We start from the raw sequence: 17,322 nt of genomic DNA on the forward strand, positions 1-17,322 counted from the left end.
AAAATATAAATAATATTAATAATAAATGTATTCTAAACCTTCAGTCAGTTCAGCCTTCAAACAGGTGGACAGTAGCATTCAAAAAACATAATTTAATACAAACCTTTGCTAAGTTATTCGGGATCCTAGTGGAGCACCCGCCCTTAGTGCGGGTCATATCCATGTTACATGGGTCACGGACGTATAGAGCTACTCAGTCATGACCTGTATATGGTTCACTGGATTGTTAACTCCTCCAATCTTCTCAGACGACGCCCTGAGGCGAGGTTCCCGCCTAACTGGGCATCCTCAGACCTGTTGTATTAAATTTTGTACCCTCAGCGGTCCCCATTAAAAATTACTAAACGAAATTCAAGGCAAACTCTTATCGAAGCAATTCATCTAAGAAAGCAATATTGCAATTTGACATTTGCGCATATAAAAGTAAGTGCGCAATGCAAACAACTGTCAAATAGCAATATTGGTTTCTTAGATGAATTGCTTCGATGTGGCCATTTTAACCCCATCAGTAAATAATTCGGGACCCGCGGCTAAATGTGCCTTACGAGACATATCATCTTATTTTTCGGACAATCACGTGATTTCAGCGTGCAACGTCCGAACCAAACTAAGGGACCCGGACAGTTTCACAAAGCGAAATTTTGTTTGACATATCGCCATTAGGAATCCAGCACCACCGTATCAAGAGCCCAAAGCTCTAACTATATCATGGAGGCCATTATTTCTGATAAAGCTACATACTTACAAAGAAAGGTCTTGATTTTCGACGAACCTGCTGTCTTGAGCGTTGGGAGGGTTCCTTAGGATTAGAACCCGAACCTCCATTATGTTGATTGTATGCGTGAAAGAAACAATGCGGTTAATATAGTTACGTTACTGATTATATATTCTCAGGGTATCATGTTGTGTGCTGTATGCTTCTGCGCATTATTTGAGTTGCAGCTTTATCGGGGTGTGGTTTGCATCTGTGTAGTACGTACACTCACTGTTTGCAAAACATCCTACAAACCTGTTTCCCGATTAGTACAATTTGGGTCTTTTCGAGGAATGAGTGAATAGGCACTTTCTAGGTAAGCATGGCCCAATTTCGGCGACATCGTCACTTATCGTCAGGTGAGATTGTAGTCAAATGATTGCCAATTTTTCATAAAAAAAGAAACCATTCTGAAAATATTATCATAGCTAGGGAGATCGGTGGTTGGGAAGATTCACGAATGGAAATAATAACTAGAAGCTCAAATGTGGACGGCAGCACTGTTGAGTGTTCCTAAATTTTGACAGACTGTCCAGCTAAAATTCGTGATAAAATTTGGAGCAACGTGGAATGTATCTCATCTGAAGAATGAGTTACGAAAAATAAAAGCCAATTGGAAAAATGCGGTCTGAAAATAAGTTTTTCAAAGTTTTCTTCTTTCCGATCTCTAGGGGAATAAATATAAAACAAGGTTTTGCAAGATATAAAAAGTTTATTTTAAAGTAAGTAAACAATATTTAACAACATTTTAAAGTTAAATGATCATCAACATAATTGGGTCGTGTAGGTTCAAGATAAGTAAAATATACTAAATAAAGACAGATGGTAAAAGTGAATCATCCCCCTCAGTATTCGTTACGATGTCACTAACACTGTATAGAAGAAGAATTTGTGTATGAAAATCCGCGGTTCCCGCCTTGCCTGAATTAAAGAGGCTTGTGCTACTTTTATACGAGCCGAGGCGTTTTTGTCTTAACATTTGTGCTACAAGTGCTGTGTGTAGCTGTGACCGTGCACGGAGTATTTTGAAAGTACGGTCACGAGTACTAATATCTGTACCGTCGGTGAAAAGTAATACAACTCGAGTTGTATCACTTTTGAGTTATTAGCACACACTTCATGTTCAAAAAATTCTCTTTCTTTCTGTCTAATTCTCGTAACTGTAGCTATTATAAATACGGAGATAATTTTTGTGTCTAGTGATATAAGTACTGTTTGTGAAGGATTCATGCTGTTATAACACGTGTAACATAATTCATCTTAACTTGCATTAAAGTGAAATGAAGATTTTCACTAAATATTTTGGTGTAAGTAAATGCAACTCAACATATATTAAAATACACGCAATCCTTGAATTCTCACAGTCCGTGTTTAATGATATAATTTTAGTTGTAACATCAAACACCAAATTTATTTTTTTGTGAAAAGTAATATAAATTAATATAAGTATATCAAAATATTTCTGAAAATACGATCTTAGATATCAATAACGTGTCGTGTATAATGATACATACAAGTTCGATTCCATGCGCCACCAGTGTGTATCCTAGGGTGACCTCCGCATAAACCTGTCTATGGGAAGACATTTTGTCTAGAGCCACAGCAAACCATATCTGATCCGCATTGCGAATGGGTATAGGTTAAGTTAGTACTTCAGACCAAACCGTGTTTTTTCTCTTTCTGCTATAGCCACCTTGTAGTACTTAATTACAGTACCTCAATAAGTTGTGGGTCCTGATCATGGCGTCGTTATCACCATGGCAGGGTTAGTCAAGAGGTATTTGAGATTTGTCATAACTGTCGTTAGTCTTCTTCCCTTAGCTCGAAGCATAGCTGTTTTACATAGTTTTCTTGATTACATGTAGGTTAAGCGGTGGCAGATTGAACGCTGCCTTCATTGCTAAGGAGGTTGTAGACATGAAATAATGGCTCCAAATATTATCGAGCTCCAATTAATATGCAAGCCATTCAATACACGCTGGTTAGATCTTTGATGCGAGCGCCGGTAGTGGTATTTTTGAACCTACACGGCCGTAGATGACAGCTCGGCATCGGCAGCATCGAGATCTGCCACATTTTCTCAAGAGAAGATTACTAGTTTCTCAAACACGTTGAATGGTGTAAATTTGTCGAGCTTCCTCATTTTTATAAAGGGAATAACTGCTCTGAACTCTTGAGCACCAGTAATATTTTTTTTTCTGTATTTTGATTACATAGGAGAGAATTACGCACAGGACTGTGAAAAATGGAAAGAGGAAGGGGAGGCCTTTGCCCAGCAGTGGGATCTTGTAGGATAGATTAGATTAGAATAAATAATTGGCAACACCACGGGCACAACCCCTTAATTAAACCAGGTCACAAAGTTTGTAAAAATCCCAGGAGGTATTTGAGCTTCTGAAAGGACTTAGTTGGCTTGCATAGTCAATAAAAGCACGTATAATGGACCACTTGCGTTTATGCGGAAAACTGAGCCCATTAAAATAACATTACATATGGGACATTCGAGTATTCATTGAGTCAAGTCAGGGGCCTATGGCGGCTCAGTTATAACCCTGACACCAGGGTTGATGGGGTTGGCAATTCACCTCACAATCCACACGATAGAAGAAGAAGAAGATGGGACATTTGGCAGGAGGATGATGATGATATAGTGGAAAGTTTGCCCACTTCACAATAGTGGTCCATACGCGAGGATACGCGGAAAGTCCCCCACGTGTGCTTACGTGTAGAGTTTTGCGGAAACGAGCTCATTTAGCTTAACCATAACAGACCATGGTCCATGGTGGTCATGGTCATGGTCTGAGGATAGCCCTGTGTAACCTATAGGTTTGGAGGTGAACCAATGATCTTCATTTTCACTACCTATTCTCATCGTCAACATTGATTCGACTCCGTTTATCGTTCTGTCAATGTTGCGGGCTACCATTAGACCGGGAATTTTGGTAATTCGAAATATCGAATTTTACTTTACTTTAGGGGATTTTGATTGTGGAATGAGTTGTGATCTTTTAAATAGTTTCAGCAAGAAAGAAGTAACACTTACCGGTTTGTGTGATTTTGGTTTAAAAGTACGTAGGTACATCACCTTTATCTCCAGGCCATACTGCCAGGCTAGCCCGAAACATTCCTAATGACTAGTCTTAATATGATTCCTCTTACCTTCATTTGTTAGGGGTGGAAATATTATCATAATTGAATTTGTAAGATTTTGACTGCAAAAATGAACCAAAAGTGGTTTTGATTAGGGGCGTAGTGTAGTGGACAAAATGTGTTTGTAGTGGGCAGCAGTGGTGGTTTTGACCGGTTATTTATGAGTTTTGAGAGTAAAATCATAACAAAAATATCTTATTATCGTCACCTTACACTATATATACGTGTACCATCTTTATATGTATTGTAGTAAGGTGGGGGTTGAGCGGGCAGAGAAGGGAAACGACAAGTGACGTGGACGAGTTTATTCCGGTACAAACGTACGGATTACAGAGTGCGGAGAGAGGATCGTGTCTACACGTTACGGTCTTTCAACGAAAGTAGGCCCCAAGAAGAAGCGCAACTTCGTATGCCAACCGTATGGAGTAGGCGCGATATAGGTAGCGTTCAAATCTAGTTCCACAGAGGCGGAAGCTAGATCTTGCAGCTATCCCTAATCGGAATACAGAAGCATTGGTTTTCTCAAATACTTATATGTTGGCGGTGACAACATCGTTACCGCGTTCTAATTTTCCCTGTGGCGCCATCTGTTGTCGGATAGTGGAACTAAACTGCCTTCTGTTACAACTCTCCCCCTCTGCCTATGCCGTCGACCCGACAAATAAGGCAGGACTGTGGTTGAGTAATTTCTTTCTGGTTTAGTGAGCAGACTGCTTGCGTACTCAACTGGTTGTTCCTGTTCGCCCTCCCCCTGGATTCTTGCTTCTTCTGCGTAATGTCCATATAAACTAACCATTCCTCTCTTTTAGGTGCAAAGTTGTCACGCAGGAGAGTTTGAAAGTCATCCCAGGTATGGACTTGCTTGTGTACGTACACCTTGCCACCATATTCCAGCTTCTTCCTTAAGGAGCAAAGGCAGCTCTTCCAGGGCGATCGTGTCAGGCATGTTCTCATTACGACCCGATCGCGTAGAACCCGCGTATCTTCGAATTTGTCGTCGCCTTCGAATTTGTCGTTGTCTTCCTTGTCACTCATTAACCCGTAGTGCCGCGGCGTGAGGTCTGCAGGAGCTGTAGCTTCGTACTGACTGGCCCCACGTTGGGCGCCAATGTAGTAAGGTGGGGGTTGAGCGGGCAGAGAAGGGAAACGACAAGTGACGTGGACGAGTTTATTCCGGTACAAACGTACGAATTACAGAGTGCGGAGAGAGGATCGTGTCTACACGTTACGGTCTTTCAACGAAAGTAGGCCCCAAGAAGAAGCGCAACTTCGTATGCCAACCGTATGGAGTAGGCGCGATATAGGTAGCGTTCAAATCTAGTTCCACAGAGGCGGAAGCTAGATCTTGCAGCTAACCCTAATCGGAATACAGAAGCATTGGTTTTCTCAAATACTTATATGTTGGCGGTGACAACATCGTTACCGCGTTCTAATTTTCCCTGTGGCGCCATCTGTTGTCGGATAGTGGAACTAAACTGCCTTCTGTTACAGTATTTATTATTAGAAATTCGTAAAAACATGTATCATTTTACACAATAAAACCGAAAAAATAAGTCATGTTAAACCACTTGACACAAATTCGTTATAGTTTATCGTTTGTGTCAATTGATATAAGTTACGTTTCTTTACTTTTTAAAGAAAATAAATAGAATTTTGCCTTTCTACAACATTATGAAATAAACTTTCTTCCAAGACATTTTGTTTTTTGTAGAATAAGACTGTAAAATTAATAATTGAAATATGATATATCAACGATGACTTTTTTATAGTTATGTGTGTAAAAAGGTATAAGTAGACTTGTATCAATTTACACAATATAAAAGTTGGTGTCAACTGATACATGTAATTTATTTTGATCCTCTACCATTTCTGTTTAGGTTCTAAATATAACTAAATATTAGAAAAGAAACCTTCCATCATCACCTATCGACACATCTAACTTCTGTTCCATTATTCCTTGTAAGTCGCGAGCTAGAATATTTTTAACTTTAAACTCGATTTTCTCAAAACTTGAATTTTGGACTTGTATTACTTTTCACCGACGGTACAGATATGTATACACTTTGATACCATGTCACATTAATTTTTTTGACAAATTAAACCGTAAGTCTCATTAAATGTCAAATATGATAGTGCGACAGGGTTCTAAAGTGGGTACATGATATTACTCATGACTGTACACGATTTACAGTTCGATATTTCGCTATTTAACTGATTAGGTACCAGTTATTAGAAGCAGGCTTCAAATTATGCATCTCTTTCTTAATATTTTTTTCTTTTTTTTGACATGACTTATTGTAGATTTACCGCAGATGGCATTAACTACTTGGCCGGACAAATGGGGAGCGCTGAAGGCTCTCACCTTAGTTGACATGTGTGTGTGATAGCTCTGTGTTTGTATTGTACACAAATTGAATAAACACCAACTTTTGATGCACGTTTTTAGTATGATATCTGTAGTAAATACTTCAAAATTGTGGTGTAACTTAAAGATAACGTATGTAAGATTTCGCAAACAAACATTTCGTCGGGTCAGTATTAAACACTAAACGAATAAATGGAAAATGTACGAAAATTTCAGAAGTAACGCCATCTGTTGGCGCAACGCTACTTAGCTGACTGAAACGCATCACCTTATCATGTTAGTACGTAACTAGGTATGATATTTGAACGACCTTAATTTAACTAAGTGACAAGTGAAAACGTATCCAAAGTGGGGCTGGCCTAAATCATCTTCGTTTTCCTCTATGTTGAATGAAAGAAAACGCGCCTAAAGTGCTACCGGCCTAAATTATCTTTTTTTTCCGCTATGTTGAAAATGGCAGTGGAGGTGGAGCATCATGGCTGGTGGAAGGGCCGCCGTGGAGCCACCAGTCCAATCACCTCCAGATCCTGCAAGTGTTGTCTTTGGAGGCCGTGATTATCGCGTCGCCCGCGTATGAGTATGCGCAGGAGAAGATCTCTCCCTGGTGTCCGGATAGCACCTGGAAAGATAAGTTACCTTATTATAATTCAAATACAAAATTCGAATTATTTATAAATTCTTTTTTTATATTTAGCACGATGAACGTAATAATCTCTCTCACACGCACACTATACACTACCTATTACTTAAATAAATAACTAATTAAAAAAGAATTAAGTAATTATTTCGGTTATTTTTGTTCTGAGCATAATCCACCACGCAGTTATTTTTGTTTTGTTACGAGCATAATCCACCACGCTGCTATACTGCCGGTCGATGGACATGTTTTACGGTTAATAGTCGGGACTCCCAAGCACGGAATCCTCTTACTTTTTCGGACAATAAGGTGATTCTAGCCTGCAATGTGCTGATTTCTACAATGTCCCCATCGGGAATCGAACCCGAAACTTCAGATCGTGAGTCTAACGCTTTAACCGCTAAACCACCGAGGCTGTTGTACACTGTAAGTACCTTAAACGAATTCGAATTTTCGTGATTCTATCTATAAATATAAACTACCTAACCTAACCTTTAAACAAGATAATACAATGTTTAAACAATTGGTGTTCACTAAGTATTTCAACTAAGAATGAGTAATAATTATTTAATACATAAAAGAAACTAGGTGGCTTCGTGTCCTAAACAATTTATGTGTTTCATCATTAAATAAATATAAAATGGCCTCAATACTACATTCTTTTTATGACTTCTGTTGGTCAAACTACTTCATAAAATGGTCATTATCCTTATAATGAAAAGGAGAAAGAGCACATAGATTATCTACCATCGTAGTATCACGGGATCGAATCCCGATTTGGGCCCTAAACCACTAAAATCGACTTTATGACTTTGAAAATTTGAATTCATGTTTGGAATTTGAAACTTTATTAAACAAGAAAAACTAAATAAAACAAATAAATGATTGGAATTATGTCAATTCCAAGGTGAACTTGGTGCTGAGGTTTTTCTTGCAGCTTCTTTTCCCCGGCTATACAGGTTGTGAGAAGCTGCAGTAGTTTTAGGCGGACGAGACGTTCGTTATGTAAAAATTGACGATTCAAAGTGTAACTATGTTACCTAGTGAATAAAGATATTTTTGAATTTGAATTTGAATAGACAGATAATCTGGTATATATAATGGCAACCACGTGGTTCCAAGATTTTTTCCACTTTTTACCCGAGTAATGGCAATAAGCCTTGATAGCCCAGTTGGAAGAACGCTTAACTCTCAATTCGAGGTCTCATCTGCGAATCCCGGATTAGGACTAAACCAATGATTTTCGAATTTGTTTCCGAATTTATCACGTGCACCGATGAGAGGAAGACATCGTGAGGTAACCCACATTCCCGAGAAATGCATTTCGGAGGTATGTGACCTAACTTATATTGGGCTGGTTTTCCCTTCGCGGGTTGGAAGGTCAGACAGCACCAGCAGAGGTCTGTAAAAAACAGGACCTGTCAAATCTTCAGGTTAGGTATAAGCGGACCCTGTGAAAAACGGGATAATGCTAGGGATAGATGATGAAAGGCTCCTATTACACGAGGCGAAGAGTGGGTGTATTTATAATAGAATGGAATGGAATGGAAAGGAATGGAATAGAAATAGTTTATTATAAAAGGGCGCCAAACACACAAAAAAGACAACAACATGATATCAAATTTCCACTAAAACAATTACAAAAAAGCAAGACGGATGTTTGTCGAAATGATCATAAGGTGGTGGTGGACGTCCTGAGATAAAAGGGCCTCACTCAGCACAAGTTGCGGCGTGAACCACGACGCTGGTATTATGTGGACCCTGTTGGGTGACGCACGAACATAAAGGTGTACACCCTGCGAGGATACGGGCGTGATGCTTACAATATGCTATGCTACGTGGTATGTGATGTAGATAAATATCAAAGTGAATAGTGAGTAATCAAACCTGCACGCAATTCCCAGTGCCTGTGTTCCATATCCTGGCGCTCCTGTCAGCTGATGCGGTGAGGAGGCAGCCTCCAGCGGGGCTGAAGCATACCTGATAGTGTCATGAAACGAATGAATTACTCACACTGTTACATACCCCATTGGGTCGCGTACTAGGATCAAGATAAATTATGGAAAACAAATTATTAAATAAAGACAGTTCTAAAGGTGACAAAATGTTCTATTTTTTCTATTTAAGTAATTTATTTAGAAATTTTAATAACGAATATTGCAATAATTAGAGCGGTAAGTATTTTGTAAGTTTTAATGCAAATTATTAGCATGTTTTGATGAACAATCACCATGAAAAATAAATATTTATAGGCGCCGCGCAGGCGCACCCAGTCGCGGGCAATTACTGTGAGATCACATATTCGAATCAGACAAAAGAACATTGGCGTCTAATTTCAAAATTCGAACATATAAACTAAACTGATAAAAAATAAAAACAACGGTCCGTGCAGAGCCTTCACGATTCAAGTTTAAACTATGTTCGGGGGGTGAGGTAAACCTAGCTCTGACGCTGGTGGGGGGCGGAGAGTTGCCGTTCTATACCTAGTATTATTCCTTATTCTATGCCCCAATGTAGTAGGTAGTAGGGGTAGCCGCCACCGGCGCGGGTCTCGTTACCTGTTTGCGACCTACGGTAACGATAATAAATAACATTGTCAGATGATGAGTACCTTGCTGACTTCTTCCCGATGGCCCTTCATGGTGGCGAGCTCCTTGAAGTCCGACTTGACGTCGTAGATGCGCGCTGAGCAGTCGCTGGATGACGTAGCCATTCGCTGCCCGGCCCAGTCGAAGCAGATGTCCAGCACCTGGTTCATAACATCTAGTCCAGAAATATGTCACAAGGGGGAAGGCGCAGGCCTGGACTGAGACTTAAAACTGGCCCGGGCATTTGAGAGAGGATCCCTCTACGTGGTTTCATATTTTTATAGCAGAATATTCGAGTATTTGCCAGATCGACCCTTTGGCCACTTCGGGCCTGGCGAAGCGTGTTGAAATACTATCAAAATCGCCTCGCGTTCATAATGGGCGGCTGCTATCCCTAATATTTCTGGCGTGAAGCAAATCCGTCTGTCTGTGTGTCATAATATATCGTTATGATGTTACTTATTATATTTTCTTATGTTGCGAAAGCACCATAGATTGAAACCTTTGTGTTCGCACTTGGAATTATTCAACAAAAACAGTGAATCAACTGTTTCACTGCGGTTTTTGAGTCACTACAAGAATGCGAACAGCATAATAATCATAATATTATTAAGAACAGGGGGTTAAAATGGCCTTTTTTGACGTGACTTATTGTAGATTTGCCGCAGATGGCATATACAATGAAACAATTCATCTAAGAAAGCAATATTGCTATTTGACATTTGTTTGCATTGCGCATTTACTTTTATATGCGCAAATGTCGAATTGCAATATTGCTTTCTTAGATGAATTGCTTCGATGTGGCCATTTTAACCCCCCTGCACCCAAAATGCCCGCAATATTCTTTAAAAAATAACGAACTAAAAGGTTTCCATATGATTATCACCATTCTGATTCATCATATCCATACTAGGATGTGTCAAAAGTGTCTGAATACGTCTAGATGAGCCCACCCCATTAGGAGGGTGACAGGCATGATTAGGATATGTATTTATGTTATGTATTTAGTAATATAAAAAACCATTACAAACCTCATCAGTGTGACCAGCAACAGTGGCAAGACAGGAGCTCTGGCGCGCGTCCCACAGCTTAGCACTGCCGTCCAGGGACGAGGAACCCACCAGGGAGCTGTCCCAGTTGAACTGCACGTTGGATATCTCGCCCTCATGCCCACGTAGTACTGACACACGGCTGAACAGTAAAAAATACGCCTGATAGAAACTTTAGAGCAATGTTAACAAGAGTTATTGCTATGAAATCAGCTTAAGGCGCGTCTTAGTTCTGCCGGCGAGATTCGACGAGTCTACTAGTGAACTGTCCCATTTATGCTGTACATTAGATATTGCGCTCACGCAGTCGCACAAGACTAAACAGAAAAGGTAACTAAAAATGTACGCCTGATAGAAACTGTAGAGCAATGTAAATTTGTGTTATTCCTATTGGTTTTGTTTAAGGCGTGCGCGTTGTAAAATTGTTAGGCTTGTTCGTACCTAAATGTATTCATATTTAGGCATTACAGACAGCATCAGTATCATAGTAAAAAACGGATTGCATTTTGAAATTGTTAGGAATGTAACTAGATTTTATAGCTGCTAGACGGTTGTAATTTAAAAAAAACCACACTCACTCCTTAAGCCTGGTGTCCCAAATAGAGATAGTTCCGTCGAAGGAGCCGGTGATCAGCCTCTGACCCTCATTTGGGTCAAACTGTACAGCGATCACTTCAGCTGTATGGCCGATGAAGTTCTGGATTTCAGTGCCTGAAAAATACTTAGGGATAGGCTTAAATTGCGCTAGATATAGTAGGTATAACTATTGGTAGTAGATATTTCACGTAGATATCTCGTGTAAAGTGTACCTGTAGGTCGAAATATTTCGACATCTTATAGCGACAACCACACATACAGCAAAGTGTCCCGTGATTAGAACCAAAACTATTGTGCAGGAATGCAATGAATCGGCGACCTGTGTGGTAGGTAAGATATAACTTAAATGCGACAGCGCCGGCAGTCCGGTTGCAACCAGGCTATGGTTGGCAATATTTTAAGCAGCAAACTGGTACCAGAACGCGAAACATTTGTTAGATATGTAAATATCTCTATAATATATCTAAATAAATATAATATATGTAAATATCATTTCTTTGTTTGATATTGAATATACCTATCGTAGTCAAGTAAGAAATAGACATAAGTAATTAGATATAAGTTGCAAAATTATCAAACAATGTTAGCAATGTAAATGCAATGCAATGCAATGTAAGAATAATAACGTTGTAAGTGAATAATAAAAATCGAAGAAAAAATTGTAAACAATAAAGATACCCCCCCCCCCCCCCAGTAGCAATAGGTAGTAGAGTAGGGATTAGGAATGCAAAGAATGAAAGATGACGAATGAAAGTGCGAGAGCCATTTTAAATGCGAGAACTGGTATGGTAATAGAGGACTGGAATTGATGTGTTCGGTGCGTAGAGCCCTATTGCGGGCAAATTAGACAATAAGAATAGTTGGTAGATATGTATGATGTTGTATACAATGTCCCTGCCTTTCCTGTACGGTAGGGAAACGAGAAAAAAAAACCTGTCCGGCAGTGGACGAGCGTAGGCTGCTTTTATTTATTTTTTATTCAAGGAGTTGAGTTGAGTGCGTTTGGCCACGATTCAGTCTGATATTAAGCAGCGATGTGGTAAAAGTGGCGCACACAATCTCAAATAGTGCCTATTCACTCTTGCCTTGACAAACAATGACGCAGGAAGAGAATTCCGTTCTTTAGCAGTTCGCATAATGAAGGAGGAATGATGTTGATGACGATCAATAAACAGCGGATGTTTCTATATCTCACCAGTCCTAGAGTCAAACAGCTTGGCGGTGTTGTCCATGGCCCCGGTGGCGGCGTAGTCCCCCTTGGTGCTGAACTGTGCGGCCACCACCTCCCCCGTGTGGCCCCACAAAGTGCACATGCACTCTCCACTCTCCACGTCCCAGATCTTGCCGGTCTTGTCGAACGAGCCGGTTACCACGCGGGTGCTGGAATATTGCAATACTCTTCTGAAGCGTTATAGAATGTCAGCTGTAAGTATTTTATATAATAGCTGCCAACACCACATGTCCTCTTTTTTTTGACGTGACTTATTGTAGATTTGCCGCAGATGGCATTAACTACTTGGCCGGACAAATGGGGAGCGCTGAAGGCTCTCACCCGGTAATAACACCACATGTCCAAATATCACCACTAGGTACAATACTTCCTCATAATGACACGTTAGTTAGGAAAATGTCCAAAGACTACGATAATTGTGCCATAAAATATGCACCATTAAACATGCAAGAAAATTACAAAAACATACCATTGTGGGAAGTTGAAGGCGACGGAGTAGACGACGTTCTGATGCCCATCCAGGGACTTGATCTCCTTGCCCAGCTCGACATCCCACACCTTGCAGGTCCGATCGTAGCTGCCTGTTATACACCTGTTTAGGGATATCATCATCATCATCAGCCCATTAACGTCCCCACTGCTGGGGCACGGGCCTTCCCTATGGATAGATAGGGAGATCGGGCCTTAAACCATCACGCGGGCCCAGTGCGGATTGATGGTGCGGATTAACGACTGCTACTGCAGCCGGGACCACCGGCTTAGGGATATACATATATATGATATAGGTTGTTTATGTTATGGTTATGTTATGTAGAAATAGAGTTATGATGTGGTCCACAAACTAATGCAAAATAAAATGTAATAAGTATGGAAGGACCTAGACATGGTTAAAAAAATAAAATAATCTCTAGGACTACTATTCATTAAGTAAAGATACTTCTGCACCTATACAGTATTAGTGACACCGTACCAAACACTGAAGGGGATGATTAGGCTCATAATTCTGAGTTAATATCAAGTGATATTTTTCATCGCAAAAGTATGGAATTGAGAATAATTTTAAAAATAAAAATCCCTAAATTTTGCGATAGACTATTCCATTTGATATTAGCTCAGAATTACGAGCTGAATCATCCCCTTCAGTATTCGGTAATGTGTTACTAACACCCTGTATTATATACCTTTGTCCACTCTTATCAAAAGCCACATTGGTGAGGGGAAGCACGTGGGTCATCAGCGTCTTGTAGATGTAGAACCTCTTCCCTGCTGGACCTTCGTGCTCTATCCTCTTCTTGAGGGTGTCCAGACATTGCTCCAATTGCCCTTTAACCTCCTCTGTTAGTAAAGGTTCCTTCTGTTGCAAGGATTTGGCTAATTCTTGTAAGTCTGTGCTGTGGGAGTTATGTTACAACACGTCAGTCACCGTTGGCCGCATATCGCGGGGACGCGACAATTACAGGTCAATATTATACATACATAACATAAACAGCCTATATACGTCCCACTGCTGGGCACAGGCCTCCCCTCAATTAACCGGAGAGGGTATGGAGCATACTCCACCACGCTGCTGCTGCTGCTGGTCAATATTATATTATCAGGTAAAAATATTATCTGGTATTTTATTGTAAAAACGTATACATAACCCCAAAGATGAATTTAATTTACTTAATCTAGAATTTTTAATAGCAATTTTCAAAATTCCATTCATTTCTCTTCCATTTATTTCTGTCAGCCGTCATCTCGGTACCCACACCTTTCACACACATATCCATTGTTACACAATCCATCCACACTTTTTTGGGTCGTCCCCTACCCCTATATCTATCCACATTCATACTCATAACTTTCCTCGTTATATGCCTTTCATTCCTCGTTATTATATGCCCATATAACGCCATAGTTATAAGCCATTTTGTGTTATGTAAATAGAAACTCACTTTGAATCAAGATCTAGAAGGTCAATTTCCTTATTCTTCACCTCCCCTTTCTGCGTGTATTCCAAGATGATCCCTGGCGGGTGGTACCTCAAATGTATCTTCAACAACTTCATGATAATTGATATCAAATTACTTTTTTACAAAACCATCGTTTTCCTCTTTTTATGTGATAGGTAAAGGATTCAAAAACTGTCAGAATTTTGTCAATACGCGTTGCCATGGCGACGGAGGCAGTTGTTTTGTTTAGTGAGTGTTTTTTCTTCTTCTTTTATCTGGCTGTTGTTGGTGACATACCAAAGAGATTGTTTATTGTTTGTGGTAAGTTTAGAAAACGTAGCAGTATAGCCAAACGATAACATAATAACAACACCAAAGTAAATTGAGATTAAAATTATGGTTACCTAACTACTATCATATAATTATGCATAAGTCTCGCTTTGTACACAGGCAATCATAAAATGCTAATCTTGTAGAATTCAAAGGAAAATTTTAACTTAAACTAGAAATTATAATCATACACAATAAAATAGAACACAGACACATAATAAAGATATAAGGGATTAAATAAATTATAGACGCAATAATAAAATAGAACAGGTACGTTTAAAGTGCACTTCAACATACTTGTATAGTCAGTCCAATGCAATTTAAAGATATAAGTAAGTAGGTAGATAATGGTGATGAATTCCGAACACACCATCAGATTTTATTTTAAGTTTTACCTGTCATTTTCTTATCCACCGAAAAGGAAAGGGACAGGTAAGCCCCCACCCCTACCCCTACCCACACACGAGAGAATGTTTATTACGGTAATACACAGGATTTTAGTGACATAGTAACAAATACCGAGGGGGATGAGCTCTTCAGCTCATTTGAATTTTCCGTCTTTTTTTTTTTGCGATGGAAAATCCACTTGATATTAACTCAGAATCATGGTATACTTACATGTAGCCATACAAGTAGATAGGGTGCTAGTGACATTGTAACAAAAACTGAGGGGGAAGTTGATATCAAGTGGATTTTCCTGTCGGGAAATTCGTTAAAATATGTGTTTTTTTTTAATTAATATCCCTTCCATACTTTTGCGACACAAAAATCTAATTAATATCAACTCAGAATCATGGCCCAAATCATCCCTCAAAGTTTTCGTTACGATGTCACTAACACCCTGTATTTTACATCAATATGTTTTATTTAAGAATTACGGCGTGAGTTTGTACCTACTATTAACACTAATAATAGGAACAATGGCAGGTAAACACAGGTGGTATCAACAACACACACCGGGATTAGCCACGACAAACAGAAACTCATATCTTCCGTGCCCTAGATCTCACAGCCGTCGTTCATAAACACACCGCGTCACTATTCTGTGTCCAACATTTATATGCGTCTTAGAACTTTGATATACAATACTCTCTCTCTTTATTTAAGATCTGCGCTCTTGTCGGTGGAGTAATCGCCATTCCTCTCTTCTTCCCGCCAAATTCTTCACCTCCTGATTCGACACCACCTGCACCTTCTCTTTTATTTGTTTCATAAATGTTCGAGCGCAACTCTTAAATAAAGAAAGAGAGAGAGAGAATGTTTCACAAAAAAGTTACGTAAAATTGGCTGCCGCACTATGGATTTTTTTACAATATCACCCTTTAAGAAAACAACTTTAAAGAATCGCAGTTGCGTTCAGAATAAGGAGCGCATATAAAAAGGCTTCTACGGCGGGACAAAGATGAAAGCTTTTCAGGTCTTGCGGTGTATTCGCTCGGTCTTACGTATGAGGACTAGAGCTTGTCTATACCTAGCCTGGACTAGACTAACATACTTGGAATATTGCTCAGCTCTATGTTAGGTCGGCTCTGTGTTGGGACCTTTGCTATACATTTCGACGACAATAGGCGGCTGTAGCGCTTTTTTTTAAATTAAGATGGGTTTGCTCTTGACTTCATTCTTCCACGAGGATCGCCGGTGGAACGAGCTTACCCAGAAAATGTCTATTCAACCGTGATTTAAAGGACTCCAGATACAGGAAACACCGACGCCGGCAGCCCATTCCATTCCTTGACTGTGCGCATTATGAAAGATGACTCGAAGCGCTTGGTGCGGATTAGTGGTAATACATAATAATATCTATGAGGTATCTATCTATCTATACATAATAATCACAACTCTATATTCCCCTAAAAGTACCATAGAGAATGCTACATCGACAAGAGCGTGGCTCTTAAATTTGTGGTGAGAAAAATGTACCTATTTTATTGTATAACAATGGTTTCTACATACATACATACATAAAAAAAGAGAAGAGAAGAGAAGTGTGTCAGGATAGAAACAAATGGAATTCTATAGACTCTGCTTACTCCGGTGGGAAATAGGCGTGAGTTTATGTATGGTTTCTAAATATCAATAAAACCAATTTAACTCAGTATTCAATAAGGTGTATCTATTTATTATTCTCGACATCAGCCTACATTGCCGGCCACTGGATTGGAAATCAGTCTCCTATTTCTTCGACTTATTGTAGATCTGCCACATATGGCATTCACTACTTGGCTGGACAAATGAAGAGCCCTGAGGGCTCTCCCGGTACAAAATTTAAGACTCCGACGCGAATTGGGCGCGAACCTCGGTTCAAGACGTCTCGCGTCGTCTGAGAACATTATATTTCAAAGAACTAATCGACCCTGAGGAGCCTGAGGAGCTCGGTGGCGCAGCGGTAAACGCGCTCGGTCTGCGATTGTTGAAGTTAAGCAACTTTCGCAAAGGCCGGTCATAGGATGGGTGACCACAAAAAAAGTTTTCATCTCGAGCTCCTCCGTGCTTCGGAAGGCACGTTAAGCCGTTGGTCCCGGCTGCATTAGCAGTCGTTAATAACCACCAATACGCACTGGGCCCGCGTGGTGGTTTAAAGCCCGATCTCCCTATCCATCCATAGGGAAGGCCCATGCCCCAGCAGTGGGGAGGTTAATGGGCTGGTGATAATGATGATGAATCGACCCTAATGCTCCACCATCACC

General features: G+C 40.0%; 1 protein-coding gene across 1 annotated transcript; it reads right to left on the reverse strand.

The window, feature by feature from the left end:
* Positions 1–6,783: 6,783 nt before the first annotated feature.
* LOC126373823 (dynein assembly factor with WDR repeat domains 1) lies at positions 6,784–14,421 on the reverse strand. The gene is made up of 9 exons (XM_050020153.1): positions 14,309–14,421; positions 13,553–13,762; positions 12,841–12,963; positions 12,336–12,520; positions 11,122–11,254; positions 10,526–10,685; positions 9,518–9,655; positions 8,794–8,886; positions 6,784–6,888 (listed from the first exon to the last, which is right to left on the reverse strand). The coding sequence occupies exons 1-9, from the start codon at positions 14,419–14,421 to the stop codon at positions 6,784–6,786; spliced, it is 1,260 nt and encodes a 419-aa protein (XP_049876110.1).
* Between the last annotated feature and the right edge of the window lie 2,901 nt (positions 14,422–17,322).

This window comes from Pectinophora gossypiella, chromosome 2, assembly GCF_024362695.1.
Source record: "Pectinophora gossypiella chromosome 2, ilPecGoss1.1, whole genome shotgun sequence".
Lineage (NCBI taxonomy): Eukaryota > Metazoa > Arthropoda > Insecta > Lepidoptera > Gelechiidae > Pectinophora > Pectinophora gossypiella.